General features: G+C 42.2%; 2 protein-coding genes and 1 long non-coding RNA gene across 8 annotated transcripts in view; 1 reads left to right on the top strand and 2 right to left on the bottom strand.

Annotated features, from left to right (window-relative positions):
* Nucleotides 1–12,817, top strand: part of kcnq4 (potassium voltage-gated channel subfamily Q member 4) — a 46,352-nt gene extending 33,535 nt beyond the window's left edge. For 2 of the 3 annotated variants that reach the window (XM_084379497.1, XM_084379496.1), the window contains 5 exons: nt 1,555–1,784; nt 1,875–1,974; nt 8,410–8,541; nt 9,027–9,165; nt 9,574–12,817. In XM_084379497.1, coding sequence (XP_084235623.1) covers nt 1,555–1,784; nt 1,875–1,974; nt 8,410–8,541; nt 9,027–9,165; nt 9,574–9,777 — 805 coding nt within the window. In that variant the 3' untranslated portion in view covers nt 9,778–12,817. The remainder of the gene's footprint in view (nt 1–1,554; nt 1,785–1,874; nt 1,975–8,409; nt 8,542–9,026; nt 9,166–9,573) is intronic. The other variant, XM_084379498.1, reaches the window with a different exon arrangement.
* LOC311272808 lies at nt 2,140–7,177 on the bottom strand. The gene is made up of 3 exons (XR_014624602.1): nt 5,301–7,177; nt 3,125–3,319; nt 2,140–2,274 (listed from the first exon to the last, which is right to left on the bottom strand). It is a non-coding gene; the product is annotated as an uncharacterized lncRNA (long non-coding RNA).
* Nucleotides 12,818–13,029: 212 nt separating the features above from the next.
* Nucleotides 13,030–16,287, bottom strand: cfap300 (cilia and flagella associated protein 300). Of its 4 annotated transcripts, none has more exons than XM_084379155.1 (7): nt 15,796–16,287; nt 14,874–14,955; nt 14,558–14,630; nt 14,275–14,432; nt 14,012–14,184; nt 13,851–13,917; nt 13,030–13,590 (listed from the first exon to the last, which is right to left on the bottom strand). In XM_084379155.1, the coding sequence occupies exons 1-7, from the start codon at nt 15,810–15,812 to the stop codon at nt 13,459–13,461; spliced, it is 702 nt and encodes a 233-aa protein (XP_084235281.1). In that variant the 5' UTR covers nt 15,813–16,287; the 3' UTR covers nt 13,030–13,458. The 4 variants fall into 4 exon arrangements, with proteins under 4 accessions (XP_084235281.1, XP_084235280.1, XP_084235279.1 ...); XM_084379154.1 differs by lacking the exon at nt 15,796–16,287 and adding an exon at nt 15,600–15,784; XM_084379153.1 differs by lacking the exon at nt 15,796–16,287 and adding an exon at nt 15,073–15,314.
* Nucleotides 16,288–21,110: the final 4,823 nt, after the last annotated feature.

Raw genomic sequence — 21,110 nt, 5'->3', positions numbered from 1 at the left:
CACTATACTCTGGTCCACAAATGCTTGAGTGAATCATTTATCTACTGTGAAGAAATGCTGTGAATGGATGTTTCTCCAGCTTGGTCTCGTGCTGGAGAAACTAGGGCTGGTTATGCTCGGTTTGGCTTGAAAGTCATGATAAACCATGCGTTGAAAACACAACAGAAGTCCTCGATGGTTTATGACTGTGACCGTGTTTTTCTGATCAAGTGTTTCATCAAGCGTCTCTGATGAAACGACGAAATATAACATTCACTCAGCGTCTTTTCCACAATTGGAGCTGAAGTTGAAAGAATTGCCCCGCTCTCGACTTGCTTTATGTTTTCAATCCAGTTGTTTGCCTCATTTAAAGTGTTTTCTTGGAGAGAAGGTTTAAATGATTCAGCATGCTTTTCCTATTTCACATTAGTCATATAACCTTAGAAAATCTGTGTGTTTGTGCTGTATTTTTCAAGGGTTTCTAAGTGCTAAAATGTCTCTGTTTGCATGCGATACTCTCTCAATGTTTTGGAAAGATTCAGTGAAGTTTACGTTCCTGAATGCATCCAAATCATAAGCTTCCTTTCCTGACAGCATGCAAAGGTCTTTCACTCTATCTTCCCCCATTTCCTCCAGTCTGTACCTGAAGCGTTTCAGCTTGCTTGTATGAAACGCTATTTCCACAAACATCCCCCTAACTATTTAAATTTTAATTTAAATGGATGGCCATAACACACACGCACAACAAAGAGTATATCATCGTAAAAAAAAAAAATATGGGAGTGAACGACTGGGCAGGAATTGCTCTGCAGTGCATGATGTGTGCGTTGCCTTATGGATCCGTGACAGTGTGTAACATGTAAGTGGCTACAGAGGAGGAGTGGTCTCCAGAGCATGCTATAACGGCAACGTTAGGAGAGAATGGCCGCCAAATAGCTTTCCTGTAAATAGATGGCCTCACATAGCGGCCTGCCTCGGGTTGTGGTGAGTGCTATAGAGTACTTAATGAGACACCTTTTTGTAAAGCTGCGCTTTAAAGCCGATGTTTTGATGCTCATTCACTCTGTTGAAGGGATTAAGGGAGCGTGTCTTTATTCTGATGGTGGGTGGAACATTTTCCGCCTCTCCAGCACAACTGCGAGTCTTGAATCAGGTTTCAGTGTGATTTTGCTGAATCAGGTGCTATGATAGGCGCATTAAATGAGCAAATCCTCGGGGCAGAATCAGTTTTTAGCATTATCGAGTGGTCCCTGTGGTCAGAGTGCCTCCTTGATAAGTCAGCTAGTCTGTCCTTCGCTGAGACAAAATGTAAATGTCTGTCTGTGTCCCTGTTTTGTCTGTTTGTTGTAAAAGTCATAGGCCGTATTTTTGTGTTAAACACTAACAAACTCTTTTCTAACAAGCTCAGGGCGCCCCTCTGCTGCTTCCCTAAACTCCCAGGATAACACAGCTTAGTTTCCCACTAAGGTCAAAGGCATGGACATTGTGGTCATTGAGAAAAAAACCCAGTCCCTATCATGATCCGAACTTAATACTCTGCCTTCAGATGTTTGACTATTTTATCCTCACTGTCAGCAGTAAAATTGGCTTCCGGGATCGGATCAGGATGAACAATTCCCGATCATCCCAAACCATTCGGAACAAGGCGTCGCCGCTACCCCAGGGCTCCAGCGTCCGCCGCTCTCCCAGCCAGGAGAACGTTCCTGAGGCCACCAGCCCGGGGAAGGTCCAGAAGAGCTGGAGCTTTAATGACCGCACACGCTTCCGCACCTCCCTCCGCCTAAAACCACGTCCACCTGTTGATGGTAGACAACACACACGTTCAAAACACTGTTTATTCACACTCACGAGGATCATTTCTTGATAATAGTGTCTCTCCCTCTGTCTTGGCTCAGTGGAGGGCGTTGGGGAGGACAGTGTAGAGGACAAACCCTATTGTGACGTGGCCATGGAGGAGGTAATCCCAGCGGTGAAGACACTTATTCGGGCTGTGAGGTGAGTCCTGGCATCAACACTGTGGTCATTATCCTAACAGTTTTTGTTGTAGAGGAGCTGTACGACACATGCAATGGTCCTTTCTCAACCCTGTAATGGTCCCACACTGTTTTACAACAAATCATACTTTTATTAAAAAATTGTGAGCCTCTACCAAACAGCTGATGTCCAAAAGAGAAGAGCAATATCTAAGACGTACCCAGAAAGAGTGAGGGAACAACACAGGCTTAAATACAAACCAAACTAAGGAGGGGATGAGGTGCAGGTGGAGACACTGGGAACAGGACAGTGCTTACGAGGCTGATGTGAGACACAGGAGGGAAACAGAACACAGTGACGCAGGTGAGCAGGAAGTAGAAAGTGACAACAAGACACAAGAGGATATAACTACAAAATAAAACAGGAAATAACTAACCAAACCCAAAACCATGACACATATCATTTTATATTCAAAGGGTTTTTAAATCTAAAATGATACTTTAAACCCACTATTTTGCATTTATGAATGTATATAAGCCTAGAATAAAAGATTCATGACACACCATAATGTTGTTGTGTTGTTAGCAAGTGTTTATTAATATATTACTTTGTGTGGTCACCTAGAAGTGGTGGCTACTGTATAAACAGATTACAGTATAGTCAAACACAGCTCAAAGGAGAAGTTGTAATTATTGACAAATACTTTAAATCTTTGTACAACAACATTAAACTTTGCTACAAATGTTTAGATAGTGAGCTTAAAAAAAATAAAAATGTTAGCAATACTACAGTTACCACTACAGTAATGGACCTCTCTGCTGATTGGTAAAACATGTTTTTTTCCTACAAAGCCATGAGCCTTTTCTTTGGTTACGGATTGATTCACTTTTGAAACTCCTCTTAAAACATCTGAAAAGGTTTGGTGTGTAAAACATCAGGGTACCCCTCGGGATTATTTGGACATAACATATTTAAGTTGCGTGCAGGAAAGAGCTTGGTAAGGTTAACTTATATACAATGCAAGATATCACAATAACATTTCCTCTGAACAACCGAACAATACAGAGAACCATTAAAGGGCCCCTGGTCACTTATGGAATACAGTTGCTATGGTCAGGTGAACAACCTATGCATGCGTATTCAGACCGTAAGCTCTTCTCATGGTATTTACAGGCTGCGTTAATGGGTGAACAACATGCTGCTCCTCCATTTAGGCGCTGGTGTGTGTCGATTTAGCTGACGGAGTAGAAACGTCCACTTAGGAGAGGAAACTGAGCCCTCCTGCAGGCAGGGTTAGTTCCCCCGAGTGACCTTGTTGCTCAGCTCATTCAGGCCGGTCATGTGTAAGGTGGCGTGATAGGGTGGCCTGTTAGTACACACACACACACCAACACACACATATCCACACATACTGTACAGTAAAGCTGGAGGATCACAGTACATTATGATTGTACAGGGACAAATGATATTGTTCAGTTTAGACAAGGACAACTGTAATAACAATTGATTAAAAGCGTTGCGGATATTGATATTGATTGCCGTCATTGTGACATCTCTTCCTGTAATTTGCCGACTATAAGCTTTGATGTATTGTTACAGCTGTATATGAGAGGTGGATGTCCTTACACTGTGTGTGCGTAGACATGCTGAGTGAATGGACACGGCCTTCTTCAGCTTAGAGTCTTGAAGAAAGGTGAAACCACACACAAGTAACGTGTGTGCAGATAAATGCTCTGTTGGCACATTAGACCATGATTATAATAATCAGTAATTAATCATGGTGTGTAAAATACACAACCTTCTGTTTTTAAATGTGTCAATGCAACCTCCCCCTGATACGCACACATACACACAGAGTAAGTGCGTAGAGTTTTTCACTGATGGTGGCAGAAAAAAACTACAACTGCTAGCAGACATCTGGTGTTGGGGCCACGCTGGTCTCCAGAGAGGTTTGATGAGAGCGGATTAGAGCGACTCTCTTTCTGGTCCCCCATGTCAGCGCTGTTTCCCTCACAGCATTTCTCATAGTAGCGTGACGCTGTCTGTGTGCTACCATACGTACTCTCTGAAGCCCTTGAATGAAGTGGGAAAGTGCCTGGAAATAAACAGTGTGTGTGTGTGTGTGTGTGTGTGTGTGTGTGTGTGTGTGTGTGTGTGTGTGGACATGGTGGTGGCCCAGCTGTTAAAATGCGTATAATCATATCATCGTCTGTTCGATTCCACCAGGGGATATTTGTTGCATGTCGTAGCGCTTTCTTGCTCCCTTGTCTCTATCTACAAAAGAAGATCATTAAAGTCCTCCTCCACTCGAAAGAATATTTTTTCTTCTCTTTCCCACAGTTGAGTGTTTTCAGCTTAACTGTGCAGAATTATGTATGTGCAGAGTTGACAGTAGTAGTAGTAGTGATAGTCTAAATTTTCTCTGTGCTCACTAAAAATAAATAATCTACGAGCATGATTAGTGACATCACAAATAGTTCGAAAAGCCAATCGTGGTCCAGTATTCAACGTACGCATGTGTGATGAGGATGAGGACAGTATGAGAGTATGAGACATCCTTGTGTGAAGTATTTCATATTTAAAAAAACATATATGCATATTCATGGATTCAGGATTCAAATGAGGCTTAACGTTCACACAGTTTCTCCTGACCTTCTCATGGTATTACGTTAGTTCATCATCGCCCCAAACTGAGCCGAGCAACATGCTAACACCTGACTGAGCAGGCTGAACTACAAAATTCCACAGTAGAGTCCACAGTAAAATCCACACATCTTTAAGTTTGTGATGTGAAGTTACTAAACTGTCTGAGATTAAAACACACACACACACACACACACACACACACACACACGCACACACACGCACTTTAACTCAAAAGTTAATCCACTGGGTCTTGACATCCTCAGATCGGAGTAGATGAAGACATTTGTGTTGATTCTTGCAGAGCAGGTCCCGTGTTTAGCTCCTAGCTTTGTACAGCCCCTCGCCTTGTTTAAAATACCCTGTGGTTTCATGCTTACAAATGTTGAAATGCAGATGCCCCTCGTCCGTGTACTGTTCTGTGCAGCCAACAACAGAGCAGCTGTGCAAAATTAATTCTTATGTGCCAAACTAGCCACCAGGCATAAATGTGTGGCACGGTGACGTAGTGTGATGTCAAGAGGTCGTGGAGTTTGTGATCGAAATCACAATATGGCGAGTGCAATATCCAAATCACAAGAAGCTGAATTTTTTTTTATATAAGGTAAAATGTGTCACAGAAACAGCATTATAATAAAGATAATATCTATATATCTATATATATCTATATCTATATTATATATATATATATATAGTTAGCTCACCTGCTATCCAGTTCGCTGGACGGCAGCCGTCAGGTCCGTTAGCATGTTAGCATGAAGCCTCCCCGCCGCTGCTCTTTGTTTCACTTGGTTGGATTCTGGAAAATAAACAAACTGCTCTTCCACAAAGTTCAGGAGCAGTCGGGGTGTTTAGCTTCGACGGTGTCCCAAGACATGTCTCAGCACTACTGACGTCTCCACGCGGTGACTCAACTTTACATACTGATCTCTCACAGCAGCTGCGTTTTTCACACCTGAGCCTCGTTAAGTTACAGGAACTGCTGCGTGTGCGCCTCAGAGACTTTGAGACTTCAGGATATCACAATGATGCCCTACAGCTTAACCACCCCACCATTGTTCCTCAATGAAAACCAGTTTAGAAGTTATGCTTAAAAAAAAAGGAATTATAACCCTCTATCACTCCGAAGAACAGGAGTCTATTATTTTTTAATTTGCTGTATGATCCTATTCACATTGTACATATTCACTGTTCGTAAAGCAGCTCAGCTGTCTGAACCTGGCGCTCTGATAAAACTTAAACTGAATGTACAGCAGGTAGATACTTTCCGGTCTTTGGACGCTGCGTGATATATTGTTGTTTGATATCGTTATGCCACAGATAGTGTATTAAATGACCTCTCCTCTGGTTCGCGCTTGACTCAGCAAATAACTCTGACCTCAGCTGCTCTGTGCTGCAGACAATAGAAGAGAGGGAGTTCCTGTAGATGGTGCAGGTGTGTAAACAGCAGGTGCTTCACACACACACATGCACACACACACACAGGCGCAGCATCGAAGCCAAGTGTGGTTCATGATTGATTTCTGTGAAACACAGAATTTTGCAGCAGGACTTAGTGCTGAGACTTCACTTCGGAGAGATGCATGTGGTTTATCAGTGCCCGGCCGCCTGAGTAAATGTATACATTGTTCAGTTTGTGTACAGAGGGAGAAGAGGAGAAGAAGATGAGAGGAGGAGGGAGACAAACAAGGCCTGATATATTTTTGTGATCTACTCTCCACACGATCAACAAAAAATACTGAACAAAACACTACATTTCTGCCCATTTGCAGTCTCCGATGAAGCTCCCACTTTATTAAAAAATAGTTCGGACATGACTTCTATTTATAACCATTTCATCTTTAGTCAGCGTCATCGGTTTCTGTCGCATATTTTTAAACTCATACAACGTCTACGCAGTATATATTTTTGTGAGAATACAAACGCTGTAGCTCGTACGTCAGATTTTGTTTGCGTCGCAGGTCAGTCGTCTAATCTGGTGAAGAATCAGACCTGCTCCCGCAGTGGGCTCACCCCACTTGGCCCAAATAGGATTCGTGTCAGCATAACAGTCAATTTTCAAGTCACAGATAAAACCCTGCCATTGGAGACTATCAGGGATCCACCTTTGCTGAATTGCAAAAATATTTGGACTAGCTATGCAAGCATTTTGATGACACCTCCTGTCCCTCCAATCATCGCTGCGCTTTCACATCTCAACTTCCTAACACGAGCACGGTGTAATATCTCTCAGTGAGTCGTGCGAGCTGCACTGTACCACTGCCAGTGACTTTTGCACTGTAGCTCGAAGTTTTTTTTTTCGTTGGGGAGAGGGGGGCCACAGTCAAGCCTTACCATGTATCATGAAACGGCCAAGGGAGAGAGAGAGTCAGCATTTTAAAGAAACCCTCCGAGGATCCAAATCAAAAGCCCCCGCCCCCGTTTCCCCCAACCTTTTCTCTCACCCACACCTGAGACCCACCCTGGCAAAAAAATCTGCATCTACCTGCAGAATAAGAAAAGACGGGCTGCAAAAATACCTCCAAACGCAGGAGTCATCAAGAAACAGAGTGCCGCTGCCATAACCACTCCTCCTCCTCCTTCACCTCCTCCTCCTCCTGCTTCTCTTCTCCTTCCCTCACACCTTCTCTTCATTTTTTTTTGCAACACAGGTCACTACGCGCAAAAATGCAAGTGCTGCAGACCCCAACAAAGGTTACGGCGGTTATTTCAGAGAGTGACCCCGCTCTCTAAGTTCAGATTTCACTTGCTCCTGCTTAACCCACATGCGTAGCTGTGCAAGTGTGCACGAGTGTCGGCGTTTGCATTTGTGGCATTTTTTGTGTGTGTGTGTTTGTGACGTTTTCCCAGAACAGCTGAGTGTTTCTGATCTTCCGCCTCCCAGACCTTTGATGTGATTTCTTTTCTTTCTCCCTTGAAGGTGAGTGAGAGTATTATAGTGGACTTAGTGGTCTGGACGCGTGAGATAGGATTCCCTCGTAAAAAAAACCCCCACCTCCCTCCTTGCCCTCCGCTCTCTCCATCCCTCCCAGCTTGACTTCTGGCGCAATCCATCACAGGGCGAGATGACAGCTTGAGTGTATACATTTTGTTTCGCTTACATTTGGTGTTTCCAGACCTTGTGCGGAGCCAGCATCTCTGAGCTGCCTATCATATAGGTGATTAGAAGGGAATTGAGTGACCCACCCAGCACAGCACATGCTTTAACTTTCCTCCGCTCCCTGCCCATTATCTCTTGCACATCCTCCGCTCCCCCCATCATGACGTCTGACTCTGGCAGAGGAGGTTGTCAGTGATGTGTTCGTCGGGTGCAGTACTGCTGGGTCAACATTCCTCTGTGTGATTCCCCCGCATGTGGGTGGTGATGATGAGCTGTGTGCGCTGGGACTCGGAGCAGCTGTTGTTCACCAGTGGCAGCAACATGGCTGTCAAACTGAGAAAAGAGCAGAAACAAGGGAAGGCTCAGAGGTGTGTGTGTGTGTGTCACACATTACTGTCTGCGGATTTGCTGAAACGGCAAGTACTGATAAGCAAATGTCTCTTGGAGATGTTGTCATCATCACAATATATCCACATGGCTTAGCACGATGTGACTCTGCTCCCATTATGGGGCTGTTTGTGGATGATAAGGTCACTCTGACTGTGATTAATCTTGTTATTCTCAGGGTCTCCCGCACCGTTTGATAGCTGTCCTGCATTTTTCCAAAGGTTTACTGTACGTCTAAGTATGTAGATGTGCTGTGCGAGGCTCTTTAAAGGTCCTCGGTGGAGCGTTAACAGTGAGTCTTGTGTTTTGTGCGTGTGTTTGTGAAGGATCCTAAAGTTCCTGGTGGCCAAGAGGAAGTTCAAGGAGACGTTGCGTCCGTACGATGTGAAGGACGTTATAGAGCAGTACTCAGCTGGACACCTGGATATGCTGGGTCGTATCAAGAGCCTGCAGATGCGGTAGGTTTCACATGACTTCTAAAAAAAAGTGTTGCGGCAAAAGGGTTCCTTTGTAAGATCTTTGTGCCCTTTGTACTTTCATGTGCCTTTGAACCTACCTTGTTAACGGGAGTTTGACGTTTGGGAAATACACTTATTGACACACTGAAATACACAAAATGGTTTTTGCACTGTATCAGAAATAATCTCTGTCCATACTGACACAGCTGAAATAACATATCACATAAACAGGAACAGGAAACAGATTTTATGCCTTGTGGCTATTTGCTTCATTGCAGAAAATACTATGAACGATTTCTACTTTCATTTCATCTTAAAAGACAAAAAATGATGAGCCAGGGAAACATGACAGCTCTTCACAGAACCATCCTGGATGATTCAAACATTGCCAGTCCGGCACCAAATCAATAAACAGACATAGCAACCTAAATCCTCTGAGTCTTAAGTCTTCATCATAGTTATTGTTATCCGTTGTTGTGTATAAGGGTGGACCAGATAATTGGGCGAGGAGCTAGCCAGCCCGACAAGAAGGCGCGCCCTGAAAAGGGAGAGAAGACGCCACCAGAACTGGACTCACTGGATGAGCTAAGCATGATGGGACGTGTAGTCAAGGTGGAAAAACAGGTAACAGAAAGAGTTTGATGTTGTGGAGCTGTGCTGTCTGCATGAACATGTGAATCAGGGACAAAATCTCAATGGATTGCTTTCATTCACATTGGTCGAGCCATAAAAAGGACAGGAAGTGCAATAAAACTGAAGGCAGGAAATGCTGCACTTTGGTATTTAAGAGCTGAAGTCCATGTTCAACTATCTCAGGAGGTTTTTTTTTTCTACAGCTCCCAAGCAGATTTGACAGCTAATGGATAAGACTCAAGGGATGTGTTGTTTTTGAATGCTAACAAATGTTACTATTCACCCATTTGTTTGGAACATGGACATGAAACTCTAGAAACATGTTTCATCTCATTAGACAGACAGATGAATTAGTGCCAAAGAAGCTTGACACTTTTCAATCTATGTGTGTTTGTTCAGGTACAGTCTATAGAAAACAAGCTGGACCTCCTGCTCAGCTTCTACTCCCAGTGCCTAAAGAAAGGCTCATCCAACTTCACCCTGTCCACCCTCCTGGACCCCGACCTGACGTCTGACTACCACAGCCCCACGGACCAAAGAGACCTCTTCCCCTCCGCTAACACGCTCAACATCTCCATGTCTGAGAGCGGCAACTTGGAATGACAGTGAGACGAGTGGTCCTGGGACTGTTTGAACACAAACCCTTTACAGTATGTCTTCCTGCAGCCTCACTCCGAGCGGCCCGACCTTATTGTCTTCCCTTCACTTCATTTCACATTTGTCTGGGATGATTTGTTTTACCCCTTCATCCTCTCCTCTTTATTCCTGACGTGAATGTGTTTCCAGAGGCCACCAGATGGCTCTGTCTGACAAGGAGCCTCAGCCAAGGCTGCTCACTGCACACTCAGCCCACGAGATGAGGATAGAGATGAAGAGGACACGTGAACAACTATGACTTGACTACTGAACCACTTTGCCCCGCTTTCACCTCTCGCTATATATCTATGCCTACTTTAAAGCTTCAACTGTAGATAATCAGACACTAAGCGTTGGATTTTTGTAAATCTTTGGAGAAATCTTTTCCTCCCATCTTCATTTCTGCTTAAATCAACTGACTGACAGTTTGCAAGTGCCATGCCAGTCATTTGTTCAGTACCTTAAGATGGCATTATTATATATTGCAAACCAATGGGTCCCAAACCATCGGATGAACGAATAAGCAACTGGACGGACAGACTGGGCTGACAGCCACCTCGCCAAAGCACCAAAACTCCACGGTACACCTTCCCGTCGAAACAAGGGAGTTTTTAACGTGTAAGCCCTGCTTTAATCGCCCAAGCCAGGAGTATGTGTAAGAGTGACTGATGTGTATTGTACATTGTTGTTTGTTTTCATCTCCATTCCCTCTCTCAGAAGTTATTTCTCCAATAAGCCCACTTGCAAAAAAAGAAAAGTACCCCCCCAAGAAATTAGTCTGGCTGGCATTCAAGTGAAGAATGTTGCTACTTATTTAGGATTTAATAGAGCCCAAAATGTCCAGTAACAAGCCCTTTAAACCTCTCTGTCTTGCAGCCCACCTCTCTAGACGTGCATGTTCCTCAGACCAGTCCTGTAGATAAAACCTCACTGATCCCCAGCCAGAATTTAGATGTTTATGTCATATTTTCCGCACTGCTCACATCTAGCCTCAGGTCAGGCAGTCAGTAATACATCACAACCTTTCTTACGGTCTTCAGACGCGAAGCGCTCTCGCAGCTGTGGAGAGGATGCAGAGACTTTTTGGCCAGTTTTAAACAACCAACAACCTGTAAGGTGTCCAGGTCTAACGCATGAAATCCAGGCTATCCTCCTCATGAATGCACGTGTCTTAGGAAATGGCTCCAGCCTTACAGCTCGACTACAAACAGACAACGTGCAGGGCCGGGCTTTGTCAGTCCACCTCACTCTCTGCTGTCTTTTCTGGTTCTTCCTTGTACATGTTTGACGCACAGCGGACGCGCTGTGCTTGTGGACAAAACTGGAGAGTGCAAAAATGCACACACATACGAACACAATGAAAGCAATTCCTTTACTTAAATACTTTGGCACTTGATAACTATAACACGTTTTTGTCTTTTTGTTTTGATTTCTTTACTGTAATTATGTTCATGCACTCGATTTTGTGTAACCAATAATGGCAGATTTCTATGTTTGTTTGTTTTTTTATCGATTTTGGTTGTTAAAGTGAATGTAGGATACAAGTTAATATATTTAATTCATTTAGATACGATCTTTAACTAAATGTAGCATTTTTTTTAAAAACATTTTCTTTTTGTCGAGTTGAATCATCGATGACACAACTGTAACTACTCACAGCTGATCAGGTTCGCACTCACCACTCGCAGAGCTCTGCAGAGCTGTATATTTTTTTAACGTCATCAGATAATTGCTGCCAGCTTCCACTAAGAAAACACTTTTGTCTGTCCCTGCAAGTGATTCAGTTATTGGGTCCGGTCAAGCCAGTTGACTCAGGTGCTCCATTTACACATTCAAACCAAGCCTAGACTTCAAACAGTGAATGTACTACATTGCTCCAGTTGATGCTCTTGCTGCCATTTGGGAATAAAATGGCACCTCAGAGTTGCTGGTGGCATCATGCAACTTTGCATTAATTTAATAGAAAAACGCTAGCCGAGATGCCTACTTATTAGAGGCATTATTAGAGTGAACACTTCACTGTCACCTGGAATGTTGAGCTTCAGGAAAATGTATGTGAGACCACTGTATTGCATGTTGTTGTTAGTGGTGGCCCCAGTGTTAGAAGAAGAAAAAAAAAACTTAAAAAGGATGTCTCCTGTAAAAGGAAATGACCTGTGCCTTCTATGTCCTCGTTCCGTTACTGATAGAGTTTTGTCTCAAACTTAAATATTAATGCTGCTTTAAACAGAAGAGTGTTTCAGAGGGGTAACACATGAGGATAGCCATGCTCTAACCTTGATCTAACTAAAGAAACACCTCCAAATCAATTGTTTTGAACTTGTAATTCTAGGGTTTAGGTGCTGCAACCTTTGATATTTTCTGATAATATTACTGTTAGTACTATGTTTAGCATATCATTGTAACCTCCTCGCATCCACACCCTCACTGTATGTTAACACCAGTCAGATCCAGAGGCTGGAGGCATGGACAATTGTATCGTCACAGGAAAAACTGTGCACATAAGCATGTCACATAGAGCAAAATATGGCTTCCACACAACTACCTCTGAGGCCACTAGGGGGCGCTAGTCTAGATAACCGAGTATGAGAAACTGATTGTCTAACTGACTGAATGCTATGCATGACTCAATCTGCACGTTCTCTCTTTTCTCTTTTATCACTCTGTTCTTCTTCACGACGCCCGACGATCCATCGTTCACTGACTTGCTGCCATTTGACATTCCAGCTCGTTGCCCTTTAACTGCTCTCTTAGGTCGTAGAACTGTTGTTGAAATGAAACACACTGATCAAAGCAATAAGCAAAAGGCCAAGCCGACAAAGTCTTCCAATTCCAATTGATGTAGCTACTGGTTGATGAAATATGGCGCTTACTTTGTTTTCTAATCTAATGCACACCTCTATTTGATATTTTAAAGAGATATGAAAATGTGTATCTGCTGAGGATAAATTAGCTCACTTGACTAACTTATTAATTTATTTGTTTCAATAAAGCTCTTTGGACTGTATGTTGACTGTGCTCTTCTTATTGTGCCCAAACTATTCCAATCAATACTGTGTCGTTTTGGGCATTTATTCAGCAATGGAATCTAACTACTGTAAGTCCACTCCACTCCATTTTGGAAGGAAAAAATATTTTACTTTTTACTCTGCTACATTGATTTAATATTAGTAACAATTTACTTTGCAGATTGCATGTTGCATCAGAGTCAGGGCAACACATTTTTAAGTTATTTTATTTTACTGGCAGTCGGATTGACAAAAAGACTAATTCCAATAATCAAAAAGATGCTGAATATTGGATCTGATATTTGGCTCGACCTATAATCAGTCGACCCAAAGTATACAGTATACATACATGCAAATATTGTATATGTAGTATAATTTACTTTTACTTTAGATACAAAGTATATTAAGTACATTTAATTTCAGATACTTTAAGACCTTTACTCAAGTACTACTGTATATGGCTGACTTTAGCATTTACCAATCAGATTTCTCCCAACAGTTGAGTAGGAAAGCTGACTGACTGCAGAGTGTTCTCATCCTCCCAGTAAGGAGGCTCCCAGTCTGAGCTCATGTGTTTTCACATAAACATATCCACAGGGGGTCTGACAAGTTCTGCAAGACAATTTCCAGTTCTTCGTGGTCACGACGTGAAGTTTCCTACACCGTAGCAGTGGTAGAACAAAGTCACGTGTCGTTTGAAGGGGTCGACAATCAAATAGGCAAACGTCTGCATCTCTTCTCGCCTCCCGGGGTAACATCTCCCAGATTCGTCCTACAGAAAATATAATAATAAAAATTATGAGAACAGCTATATTTTGACCAAGTAACACTGTTTGCAAATCATATCAATATACAGATGTTAAGTTAGTACATATACAGTATGTTTACATTAATTGAATTTAACAGGTATCTTAAAATGGCTTTGAATCATCAGCCAATTCAAAGTCACAACTGCATTTGATCTGAAAAAAACATGAACTGGTATGCATGAAAACTTAAGTGGCAAAAACAGACATTCAACCAGTCACTTACATAGGCCCAGACACTGAGGACTGTGGAGACAACGCTGATCTTCTTAGTCTCTGGATCCTTCTGAACACTACGTTTCAAAGGGTAGAAAGTAATTAGTAGATCATGACGAAGCTAATGATGGACATGTATGATTCGAGCAGAGATGATGAGATTCTGCCCACCTGATCAGGTCTTTATAGATTTGCTTTGTGGTGCTAATGTAAGGATCAATGATGTCTTCGTACTGACAAAGCTCTCCTCCGAAACACAGGTGCTCGAAGATGCGAAACAGAAACTCTCCCCGCTCCTCCCTCCCAACCACATGGTAGTGCTCAGAGTCCTCTTCCTGCAACATCTGGAGGAGCAGAGGGGGACTTGTTTGAATCCATGCCAAACATGATAAAGGCAGACAGACAGACAGGTGGATGAGGAAAGAGTAACTGACCTGTTTGAGTTCATCATAGTCGGGGTAGACATCATGAAAGCATTTAACTACATGTCCAGAGGGCCTCAGGATCCCACAAGAGTAGATTGGGTCAAACAGCTCCATGGAGACCTGAGTGCACGGCACCGGCTCCACATCAACACACACCACTGGCTTGTCTACAACAAAAACACACACAGAAGTCCAAAACATTCCACTGAGATTTGACTGCCAATATTGTCCAGCAGATGGGATCAATTTCATACTATCAATGATGAAAGGCTTTCTGGGGGACTTGACATACCAAGAGGCACCCAGGCTCCGGCCTTCAGCTCTTTGGACAGGCTGGATACCACATCAGGATCTCTGAAGAAACACTGCACATACAGAGGGACACCAAGCATTCATATATGATTGAGCTCATTAAGATCCTTTATCAAAACAGACAGCCAGTAATTGTTGTTTTTTCATGAGATCAAGAGGCAGCACATCTAAGCAAGCACATCTGCTAGAAGCTATAACACACCGTTCACAATGGGACTAAGAATTATGAGGCATCATGTGCAGTTTTCTATCTGTCCCATTATATTATAATTTTAGACTGGTATGATGAGTCTTACCAGTGCAAACCTTTCACTGTTGTAAGGGTAAAATGTCTGGTCAAAGCTGTAAGACTGAGCAGAGAGCCTCCCCAGCATGGACCTGAAATCAACACACACATCTATTAAACCACAAGCTAAGCTAACCTACAACACAGCTAATGACTGACATTACAAAAACACACTTAGGTTAACTAACTAACTTTTTTTTTTACGTCACCATTTCATAAACAACGCCAAAGTGTCTTTGTCCTGTAGAAAGGGGAGCTTCTTGGACGGAAGAGGACTAAAAGAAAAAGTTTTGTCAAAGTCGCATTTCTCTCCTGCCATTTTTTTTACTCCTTATTTGATTGTTGTTAGCCTTTAAAAGGAGAGAGCGTTCACTCCTGTTCACAAACAAGTGACAGGTTTGTAGGCGATTACGGACCAATCAGCGGCAGGTGTGCTCCCTAACAGCCAATCAGCGTCCTCTCCGAACGGTTTGTTTCGGTTACACGGCGTAATGACGGAGTGGTTAATCACGCTTTTCCACCCATCTTAGAAGATTCGTGTACTTGTTGCCTTGACAACGGACTCTGCTAACGTTCTTTTTCATAAAGCTAGCATAAATATCGCCGACTTCGTTTGACTTGTATTGAGATTTTGTCGAGTTAACGTCGTGTTTTTGTCCTCAGAAGTGTTTGTATGTAACTCAAGACGTTTATTGAATTAGTTCCATCTTATCTTACAGGATGAATAAAGGTTTACCTCCAGCAGACAGGCGACATGTGTCTTCACGGCCACCAGAGGGCGACCTTGTCCTGCTTTACAAACACTAACTGCTGCACTGTTTCTGATTTTTGTTGTGTTTCTTATATTCATTCATCTTTCCACCTCGGTGCCCCTGCACCACCATCTCCATGATGATCTCATTCATCTCTTGGCCTCCTTCTCTCCCCCTCACCTTTTGTTCTCGTTCATACAGGAGGGTTTGTGCCATCATGTATTGGGCTTCATTCTTCACCTTGGCAACAAGCAGTTGGCGAAACAATGACAGCTCAAGGTCCACCAACAAACTTGCTCCAGATGATGAAGACCATGACGTGGTCGAAAGCACCGACATGGATGAGAAGTGACGAAATGTTCTCCTGTAAATCTTTTTCAATCTGACAGGAACACCTGAGCACCAGGAACAAAAAGGGCAACATCCCTTTTTACCACCAACCTTATTAAATTTACAGATCTTATCGACACCAGATCCAAAAGGGCGTCTTCTGAAGCCTCTCACCAGGATGACGGGCTGCATTCGCCTCTGTGTTTGTACGTGTTTACACTTGTACAATCTAACTCACATCCCTACACGTATCTTTATTCATCCTGGCTCAAATTCCCATTTCATTCCCAGCATTCCAGGATGGTGGAGGATGTGGGATCCTTTTGATCCACATTCCAGTATAGGACGTCCAGACCCTGATATTCCCATGAGGAGAGCTAAGAATATCCGGTGTGGGAGGACACCCTAAAGTCATGACAATCTAACCATGGTGTGTTGTGTCTTTAAACTCATTGCCTTCATGTGAAGAATCCAACGACAGGGACCATGAGTGAAGTCACAGTGCAATAGTGACATTTAGTAATTGAGTCAGATACAGACTTCATCATCTTCAGGAGTAAATCTAGACTTTTTAAATGCACAATATGTAGTTTCTGCCGCTTGGAGTCTCTCCATCAAAACCAAATGAAAGGTCAGATTGTCAGGTGCAGAGCCAGACCTCCTGGAGGAATAAACACCCAGAGTCACATCGGATTTTGATCTGTTTACCGACAGGAGGAGAGCTCAGAGATTACTTTTTAACTTTTTGGATTAAAAAGGGGATTTATCTTCACTCCTTTTTAGAAACCTGACTGCAGCAGCGATCCACAAAGGTGACCTCCACTGTCCATCAATTATGTACTGTAACGTTGACTGCCGACTGTAGCTTGAGGGGAAATGATACTTCATTCTTTACTTTAGTGAACTTTACCTTAAATGTTCATGAACACTGTAATGTTTTAATTTTATTTGCAGTATTCCTTCCTCTTGCTGTTAACATCTCACAGAGTATATAACAAAGGTCGAGGCGACATTTTAATGCAGGATTCTTACATATTATGTCTCTAAGCCATTTCATTTTTTTAAAGATGCTACATAACTATATAATATGTTCTGGTTAAGAACATCAGTGATGCTGTTTATTGTCATTAAATCTGTCGCAGGTTGCAGATGTTAAAATATATTTCTGTCCCTTATCATCAAGACGAAGCTATTATCATGACATGTCTTATGATGTAATCGTGTTAACCCATTAGCCATAAGTTTATTATAAGTCCATCCTCGAAATATTGATGATAATTGGAGCAATAAACTGAACTGTATTTAAACGTTATAATGAAAACAGCTGGGGATAATTCAGTGTGTCTAGACGGTGACATTTCACCACGATGGGGCCAAATCCAGCTGCTACAGCCCAAACATGAGATTGAAGGAGAGAGAAAATTGTGCCCAATTGATGTTTTGACGCTGTACATCGAGGATATGTAAGCTGACATAATTGAGTCAGTCAGTGAAACAAGTTTTACTCTCTCTGTCTGCTGATTGCTGTGTTATAATTGCACTTGATTCCAGCTCATTTGATCAATCAGGATGTAAGTGGAAACCTGGCCAGCAGTCAGACGAGGCAGGTGAGAAGATGTAACAGCTGAGGAATGTTTGCTGTCTGTGCTCATGTGTTTCCATGCCAGAGATTATGATTCACTTACACTTTGTGTAATGATTACAGTTGCACAATGGATGCATGCATCAAAATGCGGCTTTTACTTGTATCTGTCTGAATATTCTTGATTGGCAAAAAAGATTATCAAGCATATACAGGGCTGCAATTCCCTTGATAAAGTCATATTCTCTGTATTCTTTTCAAGGAATCTACACACCTTTGGGAGTTTTCTCTTTTTCACATTCAATTCGATCTTTACAACAACAAGACAGGAAAAAAATGAAGGAATTACAAACTTGTCAAGGCTCTCTTTTGTTTTATTTTCTACTCTCTGAAACTCAGAACTCCCACGTGCCCTAAACAACTCTGTAAGGACACTCCCACACAGAGTTTAAAAGCCTGCAACTCTGCTCCATTTAATTAGAACTGAAGAAGCCTCTTGGATGAGAGGTGAAACGTCTTCAACAAACTGAAACAAGTCCAGTTGCCTATGATACAGCATTCAGGATTACCATGACCTGGATGACTGAGAACCTTCATCAACACTTTTCTTTTCTAGGTTTGTGTTGAATCATGACGTCTTGGCTACGCCCCTGAAAATAAAACAGGCAGTCAGATTTACAATTGTTTGCAAAAATACACGGAAATTATGTAAAAGAAAAAAAACATGAACAAATTCTGTCAACTTACAGATATTTTTCACAGTGTACTTACAAACTGACTAGTCATAATATTACTCAATAATAATAATAATAATAATAATAATAATAATAATCATTTAAAAAAGTCCAATATGTCCACATGGAGAGGACAGGAAAGGAAGAGACACGAAGAGAAAGGTCATGAACGCATGAGCGAAGCTGCTGATGCTGTTAAAGCCTCCAAATTCCTTGTTTTGCCCTAATCTGCAACATTTCTGGACTGAAACCTCTCTCCTTATCTCTCCATCACTCTACTTAGATGAGGGCAAGAGATTATGGTCACTGATGTAAATTCCCATACTCACCTGTGCCTCTGCAGGATGAACACGCTGGGGGCTTTGCATTAATGTCACTCAAACGATTAAGAGGCTCCGCTTTGCAGCAGCCCCACCCAGAGAGGCTTCCAGGAGGGCCATTTCACGTCATACCATCATCTTTATGGGATCAATCTTTAGCATTTGTTGTGGTTTCTTCTCTTTATCTTCTTGCCTCATCTTATTATGTCACTTTAACGACGAGCCGCATGAAGTTGACTTGCAGGGAAGAAATGCAGGAATGTTTGTTGGTCTTAAAAATAGCCAGTAGACACGGATGAAGCGCCACTCCTAAAGAGAAAGAGGAACCACAAGTTTTGCCTAGACTCGGAGAACAATGGAAAAATCCTGCTGTGATATTTTGATAATGAATGAATCAGTATCTGAAACTTTTCCTAATGATGTCATGGTGAGAGTGAACTTGTTACTGAACTTTTTTCATTCTTTTTCGAGTCCCAAAGGAGCTGGTTGTTCTCAGTCACTCTGCACTCGGCGCCTGTGTTTGTATGGCATATTGTGATGCTTTAGAGCGGATCACGTCAAAATGAAATACAATGAGTCAACCCAAACATGTTTGACTCATTAATTCAACACTTACAGTCGGTGTATTCTTTGTTGTTTGTGCTTCACTTGTTGATGTTTCCCCTTACAATCAAAATATTTGTTTATGTAGGATGAGATCTCCAAAGTTGGAGATTTAAACTGAAGGATTAAGTGTTGCTTTATGGGTTAAGAAAGTTCTCCTTATTCTTAGGCTGAATGAACCATTTAAACTTTCTGGAAAATCACATTATCAGAAAGCTGAAAACTTTTCATGGGACAACTGAGTGGAGACCACCAGTGATATGCAGATTGGTGTGGTTAAGTGCACTACTCTGTAGAAATGTGCTATATAAGTAAAGTAATTATTGTCATATATGTATTTTTATTAATTTGATGAGAATCCACTTTCTAAATTATGTTCACAACCTTTTCTGGCCTGTGACACCTTAAAAATAAGGCAGTGTCGACGCCTCATCATATATTCTGGAGATATAATGTGGACATGACTAGTGAGTTGTTACAAAACTTTTGACTTTTCTTCTCTTTTTTCTAATTTGAAGGATTTTCAGTGGGATACATTAACCAAGATTGCACAAGAAAAAGCAAAAATGAGAGAAACTTAACAGAATAATGTGTGACAGACTTTTTCTGCCCCTACAATCATCTCAAGACCCCTCAGATTTATCTGAGGACCTTGTAGGAGGCCCTGAACCACAGGTTGAGAACCACCCCTATAGTGTGTTCACGTGCCGTACAGAACACAGATGAAACGAGAAACAGCAACATCAGAAATCTGAACTACCTTGTTATGTCTTCCTCTGAGCACACTCTCTTCAATTATTTTCCCTTTATTTTCCCCCACGCTGCGTGATAGTGCATCTAAGATATTCTGGGAATCCCTGAGGAACCGTGTAGGAACACGCCGAGGAGGAGGAAAATGGAGGAGACAAGAGAGATGGAGGTGGAGGTATGGGAAGAGCCTCACTGATGTGGCTGCCCTTTAATGATAATATCTGTGGGACTGTCTGCTCTGCGTCTCCTCACCGTGCTGCTGCCAGACGCTGAGCGAAACGTGTATTGATGGATAACAGGTGCTGTCATCAGATAGTGATGGTCTTGGGGGATCAGTGTTGATGGTCTAACAGGGTTAGTGTTATGGTTCCACTGACAAAAAGGTTTCAGGTCTACAAGGGTCAGAGGTCAGGACCATTACATGCAATGGCTGATGCATGGGTTTGGACTAATAGCTTAGTTTTTTTGTTTAGTTTTTTGTCATATGCAGGGTTTTTAAAAGGGTCTGACATATATCATACCATGTGTTTTTCTATTTCATTCAACAACAACTTCTGTTTTAGGTATTTTATGCATAGCCAAGATCATAACAGGGTCATAAAAACAATATACGTTCGCTTGCACTTTTCACTCACCACAAGAGGAGGTGTTTTGTTTATGAGCACCATGGTTTCTGCTCAAGGGAGAGATACAATGTGTGGGTGTTCTTGGGTAAAAAAAAAAATGTAAGTGGATGAAATGAGTAACAATCCCATATTTTCTGGAAAGTAACATCTGCAAAATCGTCTAAGCTATCTGAATGGATGCAAAATAATCTTAAAACAGACTTTTCCTTTACTTACATGCAACTGATTGTAGCGGTGAATAAACTCAAATACTACAACGCTTTGTTGAGGTGTCCACATACTTTTGACCTCCAATTTAGCCAGGTGCCGCAGAGTTTAGTAGATAGTTTCTGGGAGTCAGGCAATAGCTTCAAGGCCCCCGACAGCAGTGACTACAGAACACGATGGAAGGATATCTATCTATCGAGGCATTTCGAGGCTTTAATTGAGGGAAGCCTTGATGTTTTCTAGCTGAGGACAACTCATGTCATCTTAAAAACCAGTCAGCAACAAACCTATCTGCCCTTTTCCAAATCGTTTTAACGTTACCACAGAAGTATGGCGCAAGCAT

This window comes from Pagrus pagrus (genome assembly GCF_965226575.1).
Source record: "Pagrus pagrus genome assembly, chromosome: 17".
NCBI classification, from domain to species: domain Eukaryota; kingdom Metazoa; phylum Chordata; class Actinopteri; order Spariformes; family Sparidae; genus Pagrus; species Pagrus pagrus.
The sequence above is the reverse complement of the archived record's forward strand: the minus strand, read 5'-3'. Positions and strand labels throughout refer to the sequence as shown.

Bases quoted from the DNA above. Each gene is read 5' to 3' on its own strand.
- cfap300 (XM_084379153.1), bottom strand. From the start codon at position 15,182: ATGGCAGGAGAGAAATGCGACTTTGACAAAACTTTTTCTTTTAGTCCT. The intron at 14,185-14,274 runs GTCAGTTACTCT...CTGCTCCTCCAG, and splicing joins ACTATGATGAACTCAAACAG to ATGTTGCAGGAAGAGGACTC. The intron at 13,918-14,011 runs GTGGGCAGAATC...TTTGAAACGTAG, and splicing joins ATCTATAAAGACCTGATCAG to TGTTCAGAAGGATCCAGAGA.